Source organism: Strigops habroptila, chromosome 5 (genome assembly GCF_004027225.2).
Source record: "Strigops habroptila isolate Jane chromosome 5, bStrHab1.2.pri, whole genome shotgun sequence".
NCBI lineage: Eukaryota > Metazoa > Chordata > Aves > Psittaciformes > Psittacidae > Strigops > Strigops habroptila.
Window position 1 is genome coordinate 40043313 of NC_044281.2, and position 25401 is coordinate 40068713.

The following is a 25401-nucleotide window of genomic DNA, read 5'->3' on the forward strand; positions in this document are numbered from 1 at the left end:
CTATGATTCTATGATTCTACTATCCTCACGTGCACACATTTGATTACATTAGCACTGTTGTGATACTGGCATGGCACGAGTTTGCATGCCTGCTCTCCTGCCCGTCTCAAGTAACTGTGGGTGCTGGGAAGACCACTTTTCCTTTCTCATGGATGTGCTTTCAATCAGAGAGATGCTCACAGTACATGCATTGGCTGTTCCTCTATAGTTAAGCCCTAAGCCCTTTGCGATATTCATTATTTTCTCTGATATGGATCTCAGCAGAAATTAAAGGAAGTGATGCTCTCCTACTACTTGCACTGGAGGTTAATTGGTTTCTCTGTTCCTGTTGGGAGCTTCATTGATCTCTCCTGTCCATTGCTCTCAAGGCTGTTGAAAGCTTACTGTGTTACAGGAAAAGAAGGCATAGCTTCAGCAACAGTCTCAGGATCAAACTGAGGACAAATGTGCACTCTGAAGGCAGAAAATGTATGAGATCATATGGGAACAGACTCAGAACAAAAACATTATTCATGTCAAGATAAATAATATCCACTGCTCTCCCCATATCCACCAAGTCATTCATCTCATTGTAGAGGTCTGTCAGGGTGGTCAAGCATGAATTGCCCTGCATAAACTCACACTGATGACTCCCAGCCTCCTCCTTGTCTTTCATATGATTGGAAATGGTTGTCAGAATTATTTGCTCCACCAGGACTTTCCCTAGCATTGAGGTGAGGTTGACTGGTCTGTAGTTCCCTGGATCTTCCTACTTGCCTTTCTTGAAGATAGAAGTGATATTTGGTTTCTTCTAGAACTCAGGAACCTCTCAGTTGCCATGAACCTTTCAAATGTAGTAGAGAGGGGTCTTGGAGTGACATCAGCCAGCTGTCTTAGCATCTGTGAGTGCATCCTACAAGGTTCGCTGGGTTCATGTATGTCTGATATGTTTAAATATATCCCTAACCTGATCCTCCTCTGTCTTCCTTGCTCCAGACTTTTCCATGGGTCTCAGGGATGGAGATTACTGAAGGCAGGTGTTACCTGTATAGGCTCAGAAGATGATGACATTGAGTATGGCAGCCTTTTCCATGTCCCCTGTCACCCTGTTCTACTCGGCAACAGGCTTACATTTTACCTAGTGTTCTTTTTGCTGCTGCTGAACCTGTAGAAGCCTTTCTTGTTGCCATTCAGTTCCAGGTGGGCTTTGGCTTTTCTAAACCCGCACGTTAACCCTAATCTGCATGCTCAGACACTGTTTCTCTAGGCCTCCTGCGTCACCTGTACCTGATTGCAGGTACCTGGTTCCAGTTCTTGCAAGCTTCTTTAATTTATGTTTGAGTTGTCTCAGGAGCTCCTAGCCTATTCACGCAGGCCTGCTGCCAGCTTTCTTTGATTTCCTGTTTGTCAAGATGGACCATTTTTGGACTTGGAGAAGCCCTGTTTTGATGAGTATGGAGTCCCTCCTGCTCATATAATCCTGTAGGCTTTCGTGGCCAGCCTGGGTCCACCACTTCCTCACTTGGTTTTTGGTTGTCATACCGTTGCCGGGTTGATTAGCTGGTAATAATAGCAGCATAGATGCTGTTGCCCCACTCCTAGTATAAAGATGAGAACTGACTGTAAAATTGCAGAAGTACCTTGCAAGACCAAATGAATTGGTGATAAAATGGCTGATAAAATTACGCATAACTTAAAAATAAGTGAAGCAAGTCAGAAAAGGTCATCCTAGCCTTATACATAAGGTGATGGGTTCTGGCTTGACTTAGGAATGAGATCTTGGCATTGCAACCGAAAACTGACTGTGAAGGTTGGCTCAATGATCTGTGGCTGTCAAAAAAAATCAAATGAAGAACAAACCAGACCAAAACCAGAAACAAAGAAGGGCAAATTGAATGTTGGAAATCTTTAGGAAAAATAGAGAACAGCAGAGGAAAAAATAAATCACCATGGTACTGTACAGATCCAGGCTGTATCTATGTCTTGACCACAGTGCACAGCTCTTGTCTCTGTCACAAAAAGGGCAGAGCAGAACTGAAACAGGTTCATATCAGGTGAGGAAGGAAGAAGGTATGATAGAAACCCGTAAAATATAGTGTCACGATTCAGAGAATGAAGAGGAACCAATAGTTCACTGTCTCCTGTGATGTAATGAAGCAAGCAGGTGCCAAGCTTAAAACAGACAAAATAAGGTTGTTCATCAAATATAGTTTGTCTGCTTTGACAGGCAGCGATGTGGGGCTGAAAGTTGACATGGGCTCAAGGGGAGGCAAGGCTGGCTTGTGGAAGAAAAATCTGTTGCTTTCAAGAGAAATCCAGAGAAATCTGAGCTGCTTATATTCTTCCCTAGACTTCTGTCTTTGACTGTAGCTGCAAGCATGATTTTGCACTGGGTAGGTTCTTGGTCTGATCTAGTAACATTATTCTTATGATTTTTTTTTAACTATGAGTTTCATAAAACCCACGATGCTAGCAGGCAAAAAGATGATGTGCATCAACTGAGGCTCGTGAGACTGGAAATTCCTGGACTGCTATGACAGAAATGGTCCAAAGTCAATATTTTTTGAGACTTCAAATGTCCTGAAATATCTGACTTTTTCACCACTTCAGAAAGTTTATATTTGTAATGTTTGGTGGGATTTTGTAATGATGTCACCCTCCAACTCTTCTCATCCTGTTTTGATCTCTCGGTTCCAAAGGCTTGTTAGCGTTTGTTATCTTTGTTCAGGGTAGCTCTAATTTCCCTCTCATCCAGTATTTCTTAAAGAATGTATTTTCTTTCATTTAGGAATGAAAGCTTATTCTTTGCTCTTCAAAATTTTAAAATGGTGCAAATAGGGATTTCAGCACAAGGTGTTATGCCCCATTTATTTAGTTTTATCAACATGATAAAGACTGATTAGTTTGAAGTACATCTGGGCTGCAGCTGAGAACTCAGAGAAAACTTCACAGTGATTGCTACTGAATAGGTCTCTAGAAAGTAACCTATATGTTAAAAAGCTCATCTTCCTAAATATTGATGTGTGCTCAGAGAAATTTGAGAGGAAAAAAAGTGGAAAATAAAATACAGATCCCATGACAAGTATGGTTTTCCAAAAATATTTTGCCCTTGTTCTGGAACTGCTTTGGTTTTGTCTCACTCTTTTGAAATGCAACTGAAGATTGTCTCCTCTGATATTCTTCCAGAACAGTAGAGATGTATCAGCTATAATGGGAAACAGGGTGATTCCTCTGCCTCAAAATAGAACATGAACTGAAAAAATGAGTGGTTTTGTACTCATGACAGATTAGAAAAAGAAAGGAAGAAATGTATTTTCATTAAATAGTTGCTCAATACACTTCCTGACAATGATGAAATCTTCAAAATCATTAGTTTGGTTGAACTGCTGTGCATCTCCTGTAGGTATTAAGTAAAATAACTGTTTTTTAAAATGGCTTTTCAAATATTCATCCCTTATGTGAACTCAGTATTCAATTACTTCTCTTGGCTTATCACTGCCATAGAAGTGTGCCTAGTCCAAATAGCCTGGAAATTTCTGTTCTCTTTGAGATAGTCTTTTTTTCAATCTTGTGTGTAATGCAGTGATGGGAGTTCATGTAGAATTCAAAACCTGTGTTCAGAGACAGTTTTTTTGTTGGTGAATAAGGAGAGGAGGAAAAAAAATGGTGTAGGAAAACCAAACCCTTTCCTAAATATCAATAAATTGTTTCTTCATATCAGTCTTTCTCCAATGTTATCACATATATATTGAAAAACAGCATGTTTTTCCTGTGTTTAGAGCATCTCATCATGGTGAATGGTTTCCTGGCTTTTAGAGCATTGTCACAGATACACATTAGAAAGACTGGTGATTGTGAGTTAAGATTGACCATAAATCGTGTGTCGCTACTCACAGAGCAATGAAAACATTAAAATCCATAAATGATAAGTTCTGTAATGTCTTTTATTGACAGAAATAGCTGTATTTCCTCTCTTCAATAAACAGACATTTTTTTCATTTGAAACTTAATCATTCATCACTTAAAATTTGGCATAATGACTTCAGAGTTGGTATTTTTTTAGCTGAAGGGAAGACAACCTTCATTATTTGGAAAGGTGGGCAGCTTTTAGTATTTTAGTAGCTTAAGTATTACTGTTCACTGCAGTACAACATTGTAAGCCTTGCTAAAACTGAAGGCACTTAACCTTGATACATGAAGAAAAAATGTATGTTTGGGGTTGGGGTTTTTTTTAAGCATAGTGTCTAGACACAGTATGTATCAATTTCATTTCACTGCCACATCACAAGCTTCAGTGACAGTAAAGTCAAACTTCTGTGTTCTAAAGATACTCTGTGCTACTTGTTCTTAAGCCAATTTTTAATCCATTTCAATAGTTCCTTTCTAAACTGTACTTTCTGACCTTGTAAGTTAATCCAGTCTGTGATATACAGTCCTAAATCTAGATAAATTATGTCACTAGTTTCACCTTTATCTCCCAGTTCCATTACATACTTTAAAGAAACAACTTTGTCAGACCTCACCTTCCTTCTTTGTATCTGTTCTGACTGTTCTTTTTTTAATTGCATTGGTTTAAATACTATATAATGTCTACATCTTCTTCACAGCTTGAAGTCAAGTTGAAGTTTGAGTGTCTAAACTTCCCAGGCTCTTTCCTTGGTCTTGCGTTAAACAAGAAATCTGAACTGACCTGCCTGCAGTTCTGCAGTACACATTCACCTTCAATGAACTATCAAACGTGTTTGCCAGAGGCTTTTTCTTACTTCTTTTACTGTATCTTTTGAAATGCTGGGGTTTAATCAATGACAGGGGAAGCACGGAGGATTTTGGTATTTTTGGAAAGGAGATGGGTGCAAGACTGGAAGCAATTGTGGTGACTGAATTTGACATTTATGGTTCTCACACAGTACCTATGTAAAGGGAACTGGACCAAAAAGTGTAACTTACCAGCAAGGGAAAACGATCAAAGCTGGAAAGAGAAAATATACCTTCAGTATGGCAGGTTAAAGGTGTGCTGTATCTGGCTGCTCTGCTGAATACTTGAGCCATAAGCACCAGGGTTGTTAGGAGCATTTGTTGTGGGTTTGTTTTCATTTTTTTGTTTGGTGTTTTGTTTTTTTTAATAGTTTTTTAGTTTGAGTGTTTTGTTTTTTCTTTTTATTTCTAATTAGCCTATTAAAATCCTCTGGGGAGATCAACTCTGAGGTCTTGTGGAGAAGCAGCAACAAGTGTCTTAAACTGCAAACTGTTTGGTTTTCTTGCATCTTATTTGCGAGACCAGTGGCTTTCTTTCTGAAACAAATGTAAATTGTCTATTCCTGTGTTCCGGAATATGTCTTAGGAAGCAGAGATGCTCAGCCTGTGGCGAGCAAGGCCAGGCAAGTGTTTAACAGGCCGATATGAGGAAAAACTATTTTCACTAACAGCATTGAATATCTGGAACAACTTACATTACGCATAACTTCATCTCTTAAAAAAAAACCAAAAAAAAGGCAAAAATCGACAATATTACAGATATTATATTTTTGGTAAATTATGAAGGATATGCTTCAGAAGTACAAGAACTGCTCCTAGACAAGCACTGCTTCTGGGAATACATTTATATAACATATGAAAACAAATCAATTTCTCATATTTGATATGACATTCTTTGTATCAAACAAAAAAGAAATGGCTGTTAGAGAAAAAGGTTTCTTAAAAAGAATGTTATTTGAAAGTGAATATTTGTAACTAGCATCTTACTAATTTCTTCTTTAGTTCTTGATTTGCCTTGTTGGACTCATCGTTATGTGTAAAGGCCAAAGCAAGAACAACAATTATATTTTCCAGTGGCTTACAATTCCGGAAGAGGCCTTGTAAGGAAATGAACAACTTGTTCTCCCAGCTTTCAGCTAAATGTTTGTGAAGAGAGAAAAAGCATGTATTGTTCTGCTCTTATGAATAGTAGATTTTTTATTTTTTTTTTAAAACATGTAACTGTGTACTATAAGGATCAGAAAATAGATACATTTCTCTATGGAGGTTGCATTTTATCTTTTGTATTGGTCGGAGCAGTTTCAATGTAAAGTGATAGCACTAGTCTGTAAAACTGATTAAACAGAGTTTTAATAACAAGTTCCACAAGTAGGTAGGTTGAATTAGAAAAAGAGAAATTTTACAAATCTACTAAAAATGCATTAAAGGAATGTACACTGAGAGTTGGTTAGAATTTCAGCACTTTTTTCATTATTCTTTAAAAACACTTCCCTCTCTCTTACCAGAAGTGTTCTGCTTTACTTTCTTCTGCTGTTGTAAGAGGAGATTATTTGCAAGTAGGAAATAAGGTCAGATGCAAAGGACTGCTGTACCTAAGTCTGCCTGGCCCTTGAAGAGGAATTTCAGGTCCCAAGGTTGGCACTGAGGTTTGCCATGTGGTGCTGGTGAAGAGCTAGGTGGGTGGGGCAGCAGAGCAAGTACACTTGAATCTGTCTCACCTCCTGTACCTGAGCACTGAATCCCAAGAGCTGCACTCTGATGCTTTGGGGATTTTCAGCCCTACTCTGATACATTGATTTCTGGATTAGTTCTGGAAAGAAAGCACGTTCATTGGCAGCCTCCAAAGCTTACTTTTTTTCCTAATTATAGGTGTCTTTGGAAACCAAACTTTATTAAGTGGCAAAAGAGGTGAGCTGATTGTGGTGTCTTTCCCACGATAGCCTTGCAGTTAAAACACTTCCTAAAAAGCGAAAGGGTGAAGTTGAGCTGTGTCCTGGTGCTGCAAGAAATGCTTGTTGCTGGCAACAAGCAGTTGGGAAGTGACTGTGACTTTCTGAAGAATTGGCTGTCTAATTCTATCCAGATCTCAAAGGGGGAGGCCAAAGTTAATTATTTTGATCAATTTACCCAACCTGGTGAAAAAAAAGGAAAGTACCTGCAAAGTTGAAGTGCTTTTGAGTTGAAATGCCCACTGAGGAAGGAATGCTTTTCATTGAAATTTTGTTCTCCAGGGCTTAAAATTTTATGTTCAATCTTAGGAGCACACATCCGCTTTGTATTTGACCACATGCAATTTAGAGAACTGCCTTTTCCTTCAGAAAGATGCTGCAGTACTGTGGTGATGATGTAGTAAACACCTTTCATAGGTGAATATTTAACCTGGGTGGGGTCTGTGCTCACATGTGCTTTAAAGCAAGGCCATTATTGCAGCACTTCAAGCTGTTAAGAAGATTGGAACCCTCTGTTCTTCGCATTTTCCTAGCAGTTGCAAAGAACACCAAAGTTTGTTATAAAGAAACTTGCAGCAGTTGTGTGTAAACTTTTTACTGTAAAGATCCTATTTTTCTTGAAACAGAACCGTGTTTAAGGATGTTCAGCCATAGATCTGCTTATAAAATAGAATCAGATCCGTATGTATTTGTTGCTCATAGAGTGGACTTTTTTGTGGGGGTTTTTTTTTCATGCTTTCAGTATATTAACTTAGGCAAAAACTGTCTGCATCAAATGTCTTTGAAGTTTCATCCTACTGGATCAGTAGCCAGATTACTTCTGAGTAATTTCAGTAATGTTAGTTTTTACACATGAAGTTGATTTTTGTTCAGTGGAGCATCAACTTCAAAATAAATCTCACTTCTGCAGGTTATGTTCAGCATTTCAGAGTCACTTATCCAGTCTCCAATGCTATTAGCAGCTACTACTATATTGGATTTAAAATATGTTGCTGTTACCTTCCACAAGACCAGGATTTCCCTAGGGATGTTTCACTGCTGCTCTGCTGAATGAAATTCAGTGCAATTGGAAGGTTTCTAACTAAATGCTAATAAAACTGAGATATGTGATTATCTTTACTATGACTGATGTAAAGATAGACTTTCTCAGCTAATGCAAATCTCTAACACTGGTTGAATCACCCAGAATCATCAGTCTCCTTGGGTGGACTGGAGCCTGGTGTACTATTCTCCTATTGTGTGTTTTATTTGAATATGAATAATTGAAACTTGCTGGGGGGGGGGGGGAATCATACTTACTATTGTAGTAAAGCATGTAAGAACAGCACTAGATAAATATGTTGCCTCCTGCCCCATGGTTAGCAAAATCTTAATGAGCCAATGAATTAACTAGCAGAACTCCCAATGTCTTCAAGAGTTTTGTCTCATTAACAAAAAATAATCTAGGAAAAGCCATAGTAATTTCAGATACTAGCGCCTGCTTGTGTAAATCCACTTGCCAGATCTGGCCTTATGTTCGTGAGTCAGAAAATAGCCACGTACAAGCAGATAGGTTGGTGGTTGCTTTGAAATCTGTGCCACTGTCACTGTTGCCTATCTCTTGGTCAAAAGTAATCCTGATGTATTTTAAAGAGGAAAAAACATTTTTCCTAAGAACTGAGTGTTTTGAATGAGTTTCCTGTGAATTACTAAAGGTGTCATCACCTTCTTTGAACAGAAAACCCCATTTTTTTATGTTTATACTTTTTACTTGAACTGGAATTTTTTAGCATCAACACCATTCTATTGTTGCTTTGTAAAGAAAGAAAAGCTTTATAAAGAATGGACGTTTTTCAGACAAAAAAAGAGAAAAAGTGTCTAAGCCAGAAATTAAAAATAACTAGTTGATGAAATCAAATTGGCATGTTTCTAGAAGAAGGCTCCTTGGATGTTAGATTTGAAATATGAGAAATTGTCCTGTTTTGAAATGGGGAAACACCAGAACGAAAATTAAATCTCTGCAAACAAAAAGTACTGTTAACAACAATAATTTAGATACCGGTCTCTCTTCTGAAATACTTTTACACCTGGAAAGTTCATTGCACAATACACTTCCCATGTCTTCAGAAAGGTAATAGTGCTCTACCGTTGCAGTCCCAGGGTCTGTGTGCTTACAATTTTGACAGTGAAGCATACAAGAGGCTGTCTTACAACACCCTACTGTTGCCTTGCTACAGGGACGCATGCAGGACTATAATTAAAAGTAGTTTGTTCTTTATAAATTCAAGAAAAAGTTATTTGTTGTCTTTGCTTCCCTTCTTTATTTACTTTAATTAGTCATAAGTAATAATGTTTAAAAAGGGCAGCATCTTACACTTATTGGATCAGCACACTGGAATGGGAAATTAGTGTTTTTATGCTTAGGAAGTTTGAAAATTAAAATAAGTCGAGTGAAACTGTATCAGTGAGTAAATCTTGGGGTGAGGTGTTGCTGTTGAGAAAGTGGAGGTTATTAACTGAAGTAAGGAAATTTGCTTGACACTCAAAAATAGACAAAACCAAAATTAAAATCCTACTTATCTAACAGCAGAAAGATGGATTTTGAGAGAGAGGGAGAAAGAGTCATATCTAGGGCAATATGCTCTTCCAGCAAGTACCGTATATCTGTGTGTACTGTCGTCATCTTTTGATTTTGACTGTCCTGCTATATCCTGTATAGCTTTGAGTTTCAATGTGACTGTTTAAAAGATAATTGTGATAGAAAGTCTTTTTGTTCTTCTACCCTAGCTGATTCTCATTTGGCATTTTTTTCACAATGCTAAGTTTTGTAATTGGGATCTGTACAATGTTATTCATTTTTATAACGGGATTGTAATTCTTAAATTTAAGATGGCACCGGTTAGTAGCTGGTTTACTTGGCTGAGAGCCTTTGACAAATGAGGTGATTTTTTAGGCTGAACAAGACAATGGCCATCCTCTTCCTGCCTTTGCCAATCTACATATTGAAGTCCTTGATGAGAACAATCAGAAACCTTACTTCACAAGATCTACATATGAGGGCTTCATCCTCGAATCCTCTCCGGTCGGGACGACCATCTCTGACAACCACAATCTGACTTCTCCACTACAAATCGTAGTGTTGGACAACGATGTGGAGGAGGTATGTTTCATTCATTCATAGTATCATATTGTGTTTACATTTTTATTATCTTCAGAGTTTTTTTTTTTTGTGGGTTTTTTTGTTTATTTATTTGTGGGGTTTTTTTTGTTTTTTTTTTCTTTTTTGAGACAAAACTGTTTTGATCAATAAATGAAAAAGAAATCTTAATATCATTGTTACGATTTCAATTTTTTTTTGTTTTTGTTCTGAGTTCGAATTGATTTTAAAGTGCATCTGAACTGAAAAATTAATCTGTGTTTTACTTGGCTCTCCTTAAGATTGTGTTCTGCTAGACATGATGAATACTTAGTATGAAGAGGAAAAAAATTGCATTTTGTGAGAAGTATGAATCTACCACACAGTGTCGGGAAATGGTAGAGAGAAGTTCAAAGTGGAAGGAAGTAGTAGTTGAACAAACCTGTAAGAAGAGCAGTAGGAGGCTAAAAATTCAATCCATTCTTTGCTGTACCCAGATTTTTATACTAACATTACTCATAGTAAACATTGTGCATCTTCAAGAGAAGTGGTAACAATGTCTTGCCTCTAGAGCTAATGTTTCTACTCTTCTCACCAAGGCTGTTGCTATTATGTGTTTTTTGGATAATGTTTATTTTTCCTTTAATTACTGTTGTCTCTCTTTTTCTTTTCTATTCTTCTGTTTGCTTGTTATCTTCAGATACGTAAGAAAAACTAAGTTGTTAGGCATAGGTTTTGCCAACCGTATCCTGGGCTGCATCAAAAGAATCGTGACCAGCAGGTTGAAGGAGGTGATCCTGCCCCTTTACTCTGCTCTCGTGAGACCTCACTTGGACTATTGTGTACAGTTCTGGTGTCCTCAACATAAGAAGGACATGGAGCTGTTGGAGCAAGTCCAGAGGAGGGCCATGAGGGTGATAAGGGGGCTGGAGCACCTCCTGTATGAAGACAGGCTGAGAAAGTTGGGGCTGTTCAGCCTGGAGAAGAGAATGCTGCGTGGAGACCTCATAGCAGCCTTCCAGTATCTGAAGGGGGCCTATAGGGGTGCTGGGGAGGGGACTCTTGATTAGGGACTGTAGTGATAAGCCAAGGGGTAATGAGTTCAAACTTCAACAGGGGAAGTTCAAGTTAGATATAAGGAAGAAGTTCTTTACTGTGAGGGTGGTGAGGCGCAGGAATGGGTTGCCCAGGAAGTTGTGAATGTTCCATCCCTGGCAGTGTTCAAGGCCAGGTTGGATGGAGTCTTGGGCCACATGGTTTAGTGCGAAGTGTCCCTGCCCATGGCAGGGGGGTTGGAACTAGATGATCTTAAGGTCTTTTCCAACGCTAACTTTTCTATGATTCTATGAATATTTATCGTATATGTCAATATACTTTTAATAAAGTTCTTAACATGATAGTCTGGAAACAGTCTTCTTTTTTAAAGTTTCGCTTTTGATGTAGGCAAATTAATTTTATTTTTGAGAAACACAAGAGGCCATTGTCACTGAAAGATGCTTTCTACATCACTGTCTGCGTTAGAGTGATTTATTGTCCTAAGAAGCTATTTCAAAGCCAAAACTCTGTACAATATCTCCTTCGTATCCATTAAAAAACCAGTCAGTTTACGAGCATGCATAAAAAATTATTGGAAGGCAAATGGAAATGGCTATTGGATCTGGCTTTCTTAGGGATTGGTTAAAAAGTATGGAATAAGTGCATGTGGCAGTCATCAGAAGGCATTGCTGATGATTTATATTACTTGAGTAATACTCTTGTTCAGCATTGCTTTTGTTAAAAGCAAACCAGTTTTCTTGTCTGATCAAATTAATGAGATCTTGTAGGTTGCTTAATATAGGAACACGAAAGGTGTTCAGGCATCAGGTATGCATTTATATTTAAAATGCTTTGATTGTGTTGTATAAAATGTTTGTGTAATGTGTGCTGAACACAACAGAAATCAAATCGTATGAGTTAGTATCCACAGTTCAAAGTCATTTTTAAGCTACTAATTTGAGAGATTTTCTTGGAAGGCTGCTTTTAGTTCTTACATGCATTAAACAAAAAAATATGGGGATATTTTTAGATTTTTTTTTTTTTAGCCTAAGCAAATTGCTCACTATTTTTGTTTTAACCACACCTTCTTGAAAGAAGTAGTAAAACCCTTTAGTTCAAGTACGTCTTGGTGCGTATCTGTTTGTTACAGAAATACGGAATTTTAGACCACTATTTATGCCCACCTTATAATACAAGTGACTGCATCATAACTTTACAGAAATTGAAAGAGAGGCTGTTAATCACTTGAAGGGTGGAAGACTGAACCTGAGCAAGTCTTTCTGTAAGACTGATAAGACTTGCACATTAGATAGATATGGTCTGAAACTCAGAATAGGGGTTTTGGTGAGCTGGAGAGCTTGTGAACCATTTCTGCCTGGGTTACTACACTGCCAGTTTGGGCAATGGGCAGCCAAAAATAGTACAAAAAAATCGCTGTTAATCTACAGTGTGCTCCTGGTGTTTCTCTATCTGCAAGTCCACCAGTGTTCCAGGGACTGAGATATTTGCCCTCAAAGCTTTGTAACTGCAATGACCTAAGAAAATCCTACTGTGCATACAAAGCCCAGAGTGGTAAAAGAAGTTTCACAGCATTGGCTGATTGGGGAGGAGACTGAATCGTTTATGCTTGAAATAGTTCAGAACAACGGTTTTAAAGAGAATTCAATGTCCTAGTTCAGACACTTAAATTTACGTGGCAGTTTTCCATGCAGGGTTATTTTGTTGGTTGTTTTTTTTTTCAGGGACTCTCTCCTATTTCCTAGTAGGTGATCTTGTTACACACACTAAAGGAATGACAGAAAGACTTTAGACGTCATTAACCTTCAAAGATTTTTCAAGTTGTAGTTAATAGTGCTCTGATTAACCTTTCCCTGGCAGTTGCACAACTCTACGCACAAGATGTCAAAGACAGATTAGATAATACAAGGTTCTTTGATGTAACTATATATTAGATCATATATCAGACCAAAAATCAAGATTACTTTGAACTGTTAAATCCCAAATTTGGTCTCACTCTTTGAATAAATCATGTAACTAGCAGGTAGTTACAGTATAGCACATGATATTTGTGTACTCTTAAACTGTAAATACTTAATTGCAAAAATTTTTGCATCAAAAAGTAATTTGCTCCTTTAATATAAACTATTTCATAATGTTTGTAATATAATCCTGGTGTTTATGTTCCCCACCAGAAGCACTTTCTGTTACTGATTTTACCAGTACAAGTTCAATGTCTTAAGTTCTGAGGGGTGCTCTGAATTTCATCACAAGCAGTTTGACCATAGGGGTCTACATTTTATTGTTGTCTTCTTTGTAATAAGTTAGTGAATAGCTAGTTCAATCGTATGACACAAAATGAAACAAAAGTTTTCCAGTAAATTATTTTTGTTTATTATTGAGAAATTGTAATATTTCACTGTTGCATGAGGAATAACTGCCAAGGATTTCTGGAGTGGGAAATGATGTAGCATTATTTTTGACACCCCACCCCATCACGCAAAGTGAGGGCAAAATAACGAGGACCTCTGCCCCTGCTGGGGTGTAATGCTGTGTGCTGGGGGACATGGACTGCAGTGGAACCTGGCCAGTGGCCCGTATGTTCTGTCCTTCTTGCTGCTAGGATGGCTCTGTACCTGCAAGGCCTCTTTCCTTAGGTATGGAGGGATACAGGCCAGTAACATGTCCGTAAGTGGTCATTACCAAGCCTGGGAGATACAGGGAGGAAGGGAAAGGTTGATCTGTCTCAGCAACCTGAACTACTCAAGGAATCTGGTGCCAGATTCCATAACTGTATCAGTCTTCTCTCTTGCATGTTTTGTTGATGCCTAAGATCAACTAGATCTGCCAAAGGTGATGTGCCCTCTTTCCAGAATGCTGTAGACTTATCTCAGGACATGCAGAGATCTGCTTGCCCCCACAGATCATTGACCTTGTCCTTGGATGGAAATACTCTGTGCAACTTGTTATTCCTTTGGCATCACATGGCCTATGCCAGAACAGCTCTTTCTAATTCTATGAAATAATGCAGGCATAACATGGCTGTGGGGGAGAAAATCAGATTTAACTGCCAGTGTGTTAATACAGGTGTCAGTGATGCATGTAGTGCTTATAACCTGTTGTAGACATGAGACTTCCAGCAGAGTGAGGCTGGGAGTACAGCAGTTGCGCATAACTCTTACATAAAACAGCCAAACAATCTAAAATAGCAGGTACCTTCTCAGTAGACCTACATGGTAGCTCAGTATGGGTTAGTAAGCACAGGTAATGCGTATTAAATTCTGCAGGTCTTACTCTTATGATGGCTTTCACTGTATCTTAGTAAATTAATGTATTGAGAAAGTAGGGATTGCTGATGAGAAAGTTGACATATCACCTCTATGTGCTTGTGCATGTTAGTTTCCAGTAGTGAGACTCGCTAAACATAATTTATTCAGTCTTCTAATTGAAAAATCAGTTGATTTTGATATCAAAATAACTCACTGTCCTCAGGTAAATGCATAAAGAAAGCAGTCATCCTAACTGTGTATCTTAAGAAAAAAAGAAAATGCATTCTAAATTTAAATGCTGTGGGAATTATAATAGAGTCCCGCTACAAACCCTCCAAAAATTAATTTATAGTTGTGACATTGCAAACAGACCTTTAACCAGAGCCGCACTGCCAAGTGGTGACATAATTAAGTGGTTAGTTTAAATGGCATAAATTAAATTAAGCCACATGAGCACCTTAAGACCTGAGTAAATCAAGGTCTGAGATGAGGAATTTAAACCATATGGTCTGATGTCTGTTTACGTAAGGCTTCCCAAGCCACTTGCTTCCTTACTATTTTGCTTCCATGGGAGAGTACTAATTTCTTCTGCTGTGGTAGTTAGGGTTGGTGAAAAAGCTATATAGTAGCTGCCTTATTGCCTTATATGCCAAATCTTGTTGAATTTCTCAAAAAAAAAAAAAAAGAGAGAGAGAAATAAACCTCAGGATTTAACTTCCAAGTTAAAAGAAGCTAATCAGTGTTCATATCCATTACATACTACTCAACTACCAAGGCGTTTACCAATACCACATGCAGCGTTTTGATGAATAAACTTGAGGTGTAAGGTAATTTCTGCATGGCTCATTAGAACACAAAATTGATGTCATGTTTATAAGGTGTGCCAGCATGTGTTTAAAAGCATTTAATGTGTCCCAGCACGCACTCAGAAAAGTACCTATGCAGTAACTCTCATGCTTCTGTGGATGCCTACAGTCCAGTGCTTCATCCCTGGGCAGGAGAGTATGGCACAGGTCGGTTAATACCACAGGTTCCTCTCCAGATCCTTTTCTACCAGACCAGTTTCTTGGTTTATGTTTCCATTGTCAATGAAGTTGAAGTCAAACTAAGCGGATGGTTGTTCAACATCAATGTTTCCAGAGAACTTTCAGGAAATTTTAAAGAATGATCATTTTACATAAAGGTATCTCAGTAGCAATCTGAGAGGACAGAGCAAATAATGGATAAAGTAACTGTTAAATGTAATTGAAAATGCAGGTTATGGATTTTCAGTGGATATCCAGATAAGGAAAAATAAGTTTGTTTTGTTTTGTTTTTAACCAGGAGTACTGAAGCATTTGAAATACTTGAGCATTTTTCTCTAATATTTGCCTGATTGCTTATATCTTCTACTGTTACTGTTTGAACTTGTTTTGCAGCCAGTAGTCTCTCAAGAGGAGAGTTCTCATAATACTACTATCCCTGTATAGCACTTCTGTGACACTGTAACAGTCACATTACAAAATAATAATTCAGGAAATATTCTTCGCCAATGTAATAGCACATTAATATCATTATTAAAATAAACAAAAGGGAAAGGCAAAGCAAAAAAACTGCTTCTCATTTTTTAGGTTTTATGCAGATAGGGTTTTTTCCTTTTCTGAATATTTCCACTGAAGAAAGAAAAATAAAAAACATTGAGTCACTACTGTAGTATTATATTCCTTTATTTGGGTGGGATAAATATCTAATGTTTTCTGCCTTCTGAAACTATTCTTTCTCTGAGTTCCTTGAAGTCCTCAAGGAATTTGTTTTTTTAGTATCTGCCCTGTTTTAAACAAATGCTATTGCTAATTAGTGGAAGTGCAGAAAATGCTGACATTTGTTTCTTGCCCTCATTCAGGAGTGGCTCATTTGTATGAGGAACAGAAGATACTTTTTTCAAAACTTTTCTTTCAGCTTTCCATTCAGGAAGGGGCATGGCCCTTTGAACCTCAATGTAAAACAGTAAAAATTGTTGTAGTGCTTTTTAGTGTTTGACTTTATAACCATGCTTGTGCTTTGTGCAGGGACTGGAAAGGTTTTGATGTGATTGAAGGAATTCAGAGTTAAAGCACTGCTCAGCATCCATCCTTGTTCTCTCATTAGTCTTTTGACATCTTTTCCTCCAAGTGGAGATGACATAACATAAATGAAGAGCATTATTATTATTATTGTTATTACAATTAAAAACTTTTTAAATGAACTCACTTTAAAGAAAAAAAAAAAAGGTTGTCCTGTGCAGTCGTCTTAGAGTGGTTTACCTCCTTCAATTTTCCAGTTGCTCAGAATTTTGGATTGATTTGTTCTCCTCCTTGGGTTCTGTTGATCTAAGCAGTTTTGCAACTAAAGCCATCACAAAGACTTCTCAGGAGGCAGTGTTTCATGTTATTTTTTTGATACTAATGGTAATGTTAAAGATACAGGAAATTCACTTCAGAGGCTGTCTCTTTGTTTTTTATTCCATACAAGCTGTTGTGAACCTGGAAGACCATCTCATTAGACCCTGTAGAATTCATCTTTCACAGGTTAGAGAAAAGCAACAAGGACAGTGCCAATACAGTCTGATTGCAAACCTTTTGCCAGTGTGACTGAGGATCTCACTTGCTTCACCTCTGTGAGACTGTGAATATCAGATTTTTCCACTGAAAGATCTGAGTGGAAAAGATTTTCTACTTTCATCCAGAAATGAGGAGAGCAAGTGCTGGAAACATCTCTTCAAAAAAACAACTCTTTTCCATGGGTGTTTCAAGTGCTGATTATCATCTACATGAAGAGTGTTGGAAAATCAAGATGTGTCATGAAATTATACTTGTTACTACTACAGCTTTTTGGAGACAAGCCTGTGCTAGCAATCAGGAAGCCTAAGCAGTTCGGATACTCTTGGAGTTTGTTCCGGCTACCCTGGAGAATTGAACAGCCAAATATATTCCCTCTAAAAAGTCCTCGGGGATGTTGAAACACGTGCAGAATAAGTGTCATTGTCTATTTGTTCTTGACAATATCATTTCATATTGGTTTAATCTTAGTAAATTGTAGAAAACTTTTGGCTTTAGGAAGAGCTTGTAAGCCCTCGTAGGAGGAAAGAAGCAGCAGAAATGTAACATTAACATCTGCACAGGCTTAGGAACTCCTCCAGAGATTTTCAAGTAGAGCAATTCAAACCTAGGGTTTGTTTATTAAGAGTGCATTGGAGCACTTCCTTGTCTCATTTTGTTGTATTTTTGTCTGAAACCATTTTTTTCCCTTCAATGTACTGCTTTTATGATGTCCATCAATAGCAGGTTTGTGTTTCCTATATTAATTTTGTATCCTGTGTTTTATTTTGTAGGTTGCACCAGGTGCCATTCCTGTAGGTATTGGGTATTATGTTTGCAAAATTTCCTTTTTGTTTTAATTGTGCAGGTTCTTTATTTCCCCCATTCTCTTTCATTTTTCTCTGCCCTGCCAGTTTTTGAGACTGGGACTGTTCCTTGTTTTGAAAAGCCTGCAAAGAGCCCTTTAAACACATTGGACCAAATTTATTTAGGGCATAAAGTTGTACTGTGGTTACATTGTGACTGCTTTATGCTGATTAAATAATTACATATCTTTATAGAAATCTTAAGTACAACAAACAGTTGTTGTGTTGGGTTTTTTTTTTTTATTTAAAATATAATTACTAGTTGGTTTGAAGTACGTAAACCCTGTCAGGTTTGAACTGCATGCTTGAAATGTTTTTTGCAGGTTGCATGTATACTCTCTTGTGTGGATTCTGATTTTCTACTTAAAATTATGTGCTAAACAATTTAACAGAGATAAGCTAGTCTACTGACCCATTAATGTAGTCAGAAATCATATTGTTGAAGTCCAGGCCTCAAAAATAAAATACTAGTTTGAAAAATTAAAGTATCGGAAATAGTGGTGGCAACATAGGTGGATTGTGTTCTCTCACAGGATCCGCGACATAAAATGTTCAGTTAAGTTGAATAGACTTTTAGCATACTCCGTGATAAAAATGCAAAAGCATAACAATGCCAAGATTAAGGAAATAAATTGTTTTGTAGGTCCAATATGCATGGAAGGTAGTAGAAATAGGCATTGATTGCAGAAAGGCAATTTAACTTACACATTTGGATAAAATTTCTAATACAAGAATAGCTAAAGAATAGTATAGATTGTTTCGGGAGTGTATGGAATCTCCATCACTGATTTTTCTGAAGAACAAATTAAGAAAAAAATACTGTTTAATAGTGTTCAAAATGGCATGACAAGCAAGAACTGTAACAACTAACCAGGGGTTTTGTAAATTAAATTTTTGACTGACTTTATAGTGTCTATAAAGTGAACAATTATTGGCAATTACCTTCTGTAATTTTTCATGGAAAAGAAAGATTGCCATTTCCATTGCTAGCACTAAAATGAATTTTAATTTTACTGAAAGCTGGCAAGTTGCAGCAAAGCTTTAGGCAGTAGAAAACCACTCATTTGGAACACTGATATTTTTTTCACGTAGCTTTCAGCAACTGAAATGGTTTCTCATTTAAATAGTATAATCTCAACCTTCCATAACGTGTGCTTTAGAGCATTTTGGATTGCTAAAATAAGTTTCTCTTTCTCCTTTTGTTGTACTAATCTGTCCTCATAGTTGTTCATTACAACACTTAGTGCATGTTAGAGTTAGCTCCAGTGTTTATGCCTGCTATACTGTAGGGATTGGTTAACTTTCCAGTGGTCTGTTTTCCTTTTTTAATTGTGTAGGAATGACAATAATCATGGAATCATAGAATATTTTGGGTTGGAAGGGACCTTCAAAGGTCATCTAGTCCAACCCCTTGCAATGAGCAGGGACATCTTCAACTAGATCAGGTTGCCCAGAATCACATCCACCCTGGCCTTGAATGTCTCAGGGGATGGCACAGCTACCACCTCTCAGAGCAACCTGTTCCAGTATTTTACCACCCTCGTTGTAAAGAATTTTTTTCCTCATGTAAGAGTTAACATTCTAGAAGCATTTTGGATTCAGGTTAAGAAAATGTTCAGAGAAGAATGCAATACTACTTTTTGGAGAATTTGTTGAATTCAGCTATTTCTGATTGTGCTGTGTCCCTTACCACAGGCATTTTCTGTAGAATTGTATTGGGAAATAGCTGGTAAAAATACCAGTTATGCCTCGTGCAGCCACTGGATTTTCTGTTATGTTTTATTCATGGTACTAGTCCTCTGATTCCTCATCTTCACATTATTTGAGGCAGTTCAAAAAAATAGTTTTTATAGGACTTAAAGACAAAAGTCTCCCAGCCTTTTGTCTTTTGCCTGATCACATTTGCATTCCTCATTTGTAACCTCACCTGATATAACAGAAATAAACTAAATAACTAATGACAGAGAGTAACACATTAAGTCAGGTTAAATTAACCAGATTACATACCAGGGCACAGAAAGGTTGGTTGGGATACTGTAGGCAATAAAATGTAATGTAGTTTATTTTAAAATTTAACTGTAATGTTACCCTTGCAGTCTAATCAGTTTAATAACTCAATAGCATTTTTAAAGAAGTGGGGAAGGTGTTGAGATATTTCATCCTGGTCACGATTCACATTTCTGTCATTTCGACAACACAGACATCCCAGGAAAGTGAGTTTGGGGGCTTTTCAGAACTACCAGGGCATACAGAATTTAAAACCCCTTTTTTGCCTGCTCTGTGCTGGCATCCAGCAGACTACAGGGTAAGGCTGAAAAGTAGGAAGTCCATTTTGCATCTTGTATCACTCTGGTAAATTCACATTGGAAGAAATTGGCTTGAAGTTCTGGACTTTAATTAATCTGCTCTGTTCCCTGTGAATACAGTAATAACTTCTGATTCTGTACATGGCAGAAACATTCCTCCCCTTCTTTGTTAGCTGAAATTCCATTTGCCCACAAATTAATCTCAATTTTTTCCCCTGGGCAACATTTCATTCCTCTTCCCCATACTCTTATAATCTGCCAACCATGCTAGGAGAGAAGGTAGAAATGGAAGGATGAGTTCCTGAGTGGTTGCTCAGGACATCTCACAAGGCATTGCCCTTTCTTTATGTTGTCACATTGTTTTGCACACAGCATTAGAACTGCAGCACCACTTTTGGTGCTCACCAAAGCATGTACAACACTTTTGGTTGTACATAGAGCCATCCAGACTTGAAATCTGTGTTCTCAGCAGGCTACCTAGAGAAGTCATGAGTAGAAAATTTACAGTGCCTTGACTTGTTTTTCATTTGTTTGTTTGGGGTTTTTTTCCTCCTTACTTTAAAATGTTACTGACTATTGGAAATTTTACCTCAGTTGGTTTACTATGTTTTTCATCTGATCATTTGAGAGATTCATAATTCTGCAAATTCTACATAAATATATTTGGATTCTTTTTGAGATATAAAGAGAGTCTCTGAACGGCATCTATTTAGCGATATGCTGTAACACATACGATTATCTTTTTTCATTTCATCAACCCAACTGTTTTATTGCTCCATTAATCAAGATAAGTTTGTTTTGTTTTTAATATGGTTGAGACCAATGCTTGAATCTGGTTTCTTTTATTGGCAAGTTATGTTTGGCTTAAAAATTATTGTTTTGATGAAAAAAGGTATAATTTAAAACTAGCAGGTACAGGCATTCATTTACCATTGGATTACTCTTTAGGTTAAAGTGTATTTTTAATACATTTTTCATCAAGAAGATCAGATTTTTAGGTCAGTGTTATTTTATATGTTTGAGGGGTTTTTTACAGTTTTGTAGATTCAGTTCATCACAGTATTTGTACTTTCTGCTTATATAGGTTTCAACTAAAATAAACACTTGCACTGAGTAATTGGAATCTTAATGATATATATGAATTTATAATAAAATACTCTTTTTTAATATTATTTCAAGACCAAGGATCCCCAGCTCCATCTCTTTCTGAATGATTACAATACGTTTTTCACTGTGACTCAGAGTGGCATCACCCGCTACCTCACTTTGCTGCAGCCTGTTGACAGAGAAGTCCAGCAACTTTACACCTTCTCGGTAAGCTAAATGCATCTGAAGGCACATTGGGCATTATTCAGAGCAAGTGTTGAAATATTATTAGTTATAACATCATTGTAGATAATTAAAATGCACAGAAGAAGAAAAACAGTGAAGGATGAGCAGCAGCAATACCAGGGGCCTGGCAGTTGATAATTGGTGTAGTGTTCTCTTCCACAATGCAAGTGTTTGGTTTGATAGTAACATTTTAGATCCCCCTACTAGTATCATCTCCATGGTCCCAGTCTTGTACCCTGTTCCACACCACCCTCCCATGACAGTCTGACCCTTCTCCTTTGTACCTGGCATGGTCTTTGAGGCTACCTTTGCCTTTTCTTCTCTTGGCCCTTGAGCTAGGAACAAGACACCTTTCCATTTTATTTTAGTACAAAATAAAAAAATAGGCTAACAGAAAACACAGCCAGCAGCACTTAAAAAAAAAAAAAAAAAGCTTAAATGGACTTAATACTCCCTCAGGCATTTCCTGTTCTCTGAGTAAACATCTTAACAGCCCTCAAGTAATTTGCAAATGTGCTGTAAGGAAACCCCTTTCTTCTGCAGGGGTTCCCAATTAAGGCATCTGTATTTTCTGTCTGTTTAGCATTTGAAAGGATAGCTCAGATTTTCTCTGTGGAGTAAGAAAGCCTTTGGTTCTTTTAAGTCCCACCTTAAAATGCTGTCTCTTGAGGTTTAATATACGCATAACAGCTCCTGTGTGTGGCCATGCCCAGGTGAGAATTGCGGTGTTAAAACCGGTTTGTGAGCTGTTGTGGCCAGGCCCTGCTCCTTGAGGGTGTTCAGCACAGCTGGAGACAGCCTTTGCCCTTCCAGCCATGGACTGCAGCATGGATTTTGGCTCTAACCCTGCAAAACAATTATTCCTTCTCATTTCTCCTGCTACTCTGACATAGTATGTTTTAAAGGCATTGTTTTGTTTTGCTTTTGCCTCAAGTCTTGCACACTGCAGGCTCAAGCTCAGCTGATGGCTCCTGTAATTGAAGACAAAAAAGAAAAATGGAGTGCTGATTTTCAGTTGTCATACTGTATTTTTGCATAGTTGGAATTATATTAAGAACACACCATTGAATTATGTTCCTGTTCTGCTTTATCTTTTTGCCCTGAAGATGACAGCTTCTGATGGTGTACAGGAGAGTATCCCAGTGACTGTCAATATCCTGGTGATTGATGCAAATGATAATTCCCCAGCCTTCTCCAATATATCATACAATGTCAAGATTTATACAGATATGAGGCCTGGGGAAGGCGTTATAAAGGTAATTTCACGTCTTTTTATTAGCTTTAACTCACTTGTTAGCAGTAGATGGTGGTCTTAGTTCAAATTGGAAATGCATTGAAAACAGCTAGAAATAAAGTTTGTGTATCTCCATCAACTTTGTTACTTGCATATCTATTAAAAAGTTGCTAAATACTAAATGATAGGCCTGTTCAGGCTGTTCATCTGAAGTTTCACAAAACCTTTTCATCTGAAAAATCTCAAAAGAAAAAATGCTCTCTTGTGTTAGCAGGATATTGAAATAAAGCATTTTGGAAGAACAGGTGAACAGTTCAGTAGGACATAACCAGAAATGTTTTACCATGTCACAAAACTGTTTGGTTTTTGTAGAAGCGTAAGTTGGTTGGTTGTATAGCAAACAAGCAGTGGAAAATGTATTGAGCACAAGCCCAGAGAAACAATTTTGATTAAAATTTGCAAGCACTGATTTATATTGCAGACTGGAGGTGAATCTGGTTGCACTGGAATAATTTGAAAAAGGCTTTTTTGGGTGGTAATTCTTCTAAGATCTCAGCCATGCTCCTGCAGGCTTCTAGACTACATGAATGAGAAAACAAGATGCTGCTAGTGGAGGTTGGCATTCAAGGATGGTAAAAGGCAGTGGGAGTATTGGGGGGAAAAAACCCCTCATCAGCTGACTTACATAATAAAATACCATTTTCTGTAATATAATTAGGTGTGTAAGGCTTGACATCAGGAGCTGTATTTCTGACATCTCATAAACTGGTATTTCCCTGTATAAACATGTGGCTTTTGCAAGTACAATACACTTACTTGATATTTAAGGTACAGAGATACATATGTTAGTGGAGAGAATGAACACATAACCACTCTAAGGAGGTTATATGTGGTGCTTTATTTCGAGGCCCTGGGAACCAGGGGTACGCACCCAAATCTGGTTCCAAAGACCGTCACAACTCGCCCGCATTTTATCCTGTAAAGCATTACATATGCATCGCCTCTCCCAACATGCTGATACATATTCATGACTCATCCCCGCTTCGTATTATAATGAGTATAAAAATCATTTCCATATGTTCTGCGCTTGCGTAGTGCCTCCTGGTGGTCGTGGGCAGGGGTCTCAGGATGAAGTAAGTAGTCTTCCTCAGATGAAGTAAGACGTCTTCCTCGCTATGTCCTTTTTACCTTTTAGGGTCCTGGATAAATCCCAACGATGGTGTTTGCGCCAGTATTATTCTCTCTCTCCTTGACTGGTTCTTAGTATACAACTCTGTTTCTTAACACAATCAAAAGTTCTACTTGATAATCTTTAAAGTACTGTTCCTTCCAAACCACTACCTTATAGGGATATCGCTTGAATAGTCTCATAAATCTAGGTCCATATCCTAGGTACTAGGTCTCCCTGACCTAAAACACAAATCAACCAAATCAGTAAGGCTGGCTGCTATATATGTATGTATTAATTAAAACTTGATTAAACTTCTGTTAATCAAACGTTATGATTTCTAACATTTCCCCCCCTTTGAAAATACTTCATTTTCTGCAAGTATTTTCACTCATGTAGTTGTTTCTTGATAAGTTGAAGGTGGAGGTGTTGGGTGTTGTGGATAGTCTCGAGTCACTGCTCCAATGATCTTATGCGTCCAGTTGGTATTTCGGGTTATCTCCTTTCGAATACAAAAATATACCAAATAGATTACAAGGAACACAAGTAATAGAATAAACACTGTCTCTATGAGGGAATGAATCCATCCAGTAAGGTGGATTCCCAATCCATCAAATAATGCTCCTACCCAATTTTGACTTATTTCTTCTTTTTCCTTTTCAGCTTCCTTTTCAATTTTTCCCGAGTATTGTCATATTCTATATCTGCAGTTACGTTTGGTATATGCACACAGCAGTGATCAGCTCTATCCTTGAGATATCCACAAACACCATGTTCTTTCAACAACCATTTCACTGTTTCCTTAGCCTGATTGGTGCGACAGGGAGAGGCTTCTGGCCATCCAGAAAAGGTGTCAACCCCTACTAACAAGTATCGGTATCCCTGTGTCTTGGGTAATTCCACAAAATCAATTTGCCAATAGTCACCCGGCTCTATACCTACTCTGATATTTCCCATTTCTACTTTCCTTTTGACTACTGGATTGTTTTTTAAACAAATTTCGCATTTAGATCCTATGGATTTTGCCATTGTTAACATCTGTGTAGAGATTATTCCTCGTTTTAAATACGTTACCAATGCCTCTGTCCCCCAATGACATTTTTGATGTTCGGTTTGTAAAATTGTCCGCATGATGGCAGGTGGTACTACCACTTGTCCAGTAGTGGTTACGTACCGTCCTTTCGAGTTCAATCGGGCCTTTACTAATTCAGCCAATTTAACATCTTCTTCTGAGTATCTTAGTCTTTGATTCATATAATTCTGTAATGGGCTTACCTTCGTTGGTACCAGGGCCATAACAGTTTGTACCTGTCGTGCAATTCGTCTAACCATCCGATCCGCAAATGTATTTCCTTCGGCTATCTTAGAATTTCCTCCTTGATGTGCTTTACAGTGCATGATAGCCACCTGTCTTGGTAATTGCACAGCAGTTATCAAATTCAGAATTTCCTCTTGGTATTTTATATTTGTCCCTTGTGAGGATAGGAGTCCTCGTTCCTTCCATAGAGCTCCATGTATATGGACCACACCGAATGCATATTTTGAATCTGTCCATATATTTACCCGCTTCCCTTTGCTCAGTTCTAAAGCTCTGGTGAGAGCTATTATCTCTGCCCGTTGTGCTGAAGTCCCTGGTGGCAGAGCTTTTGCCTCTATCAGGGCGTTTTGTGTGGTTACTGCATATCCGGCATAACGGACTCCACTTTCCCCAAAACTGCTTCCATCAGTAAAAAGTTCCTGGTCAGGTTGCTCAAGTGGGGCATCCTTCAAATCGGCCCTCGTTGCATGTGTATATTCAATCGTCTCCACACAATCGTGTTCTAATATGCCGTCCTCTGTAT

At 37.8% G+C, this 25401-nt stretch overlaps 1 protein-coding gene across 14 annotated transcripts in view; it reads left to right on the top strand.

Annotated features, from left to right (window-relative positions):
- PCDH15 (protocadherin related 15) overlaps positions 1–25401 on the top strand; it is an 805351-nt gene that overhangs the window by 576629 nt on the left and 203321 nt on the right. For all 14 annotated transcript variants that reach the window (XM_030486584.1, XM_030486585.2, XM_032919940.1 and 11 more), the window contains 3 exons: positions 9616–9822; positions 21006–21140; positions 22265–22414. In XM_030486584.1, coding sequence (XP_030342444.1) covers positions 9616–9822; positions 21006–21140; positions 22265–22414 — 492 coding nt within the window. The remainder of the gene's footprint in view (positions 1–9615; positions 9823–21005; positions 21141–22264; positions 22415–25401) is intronic.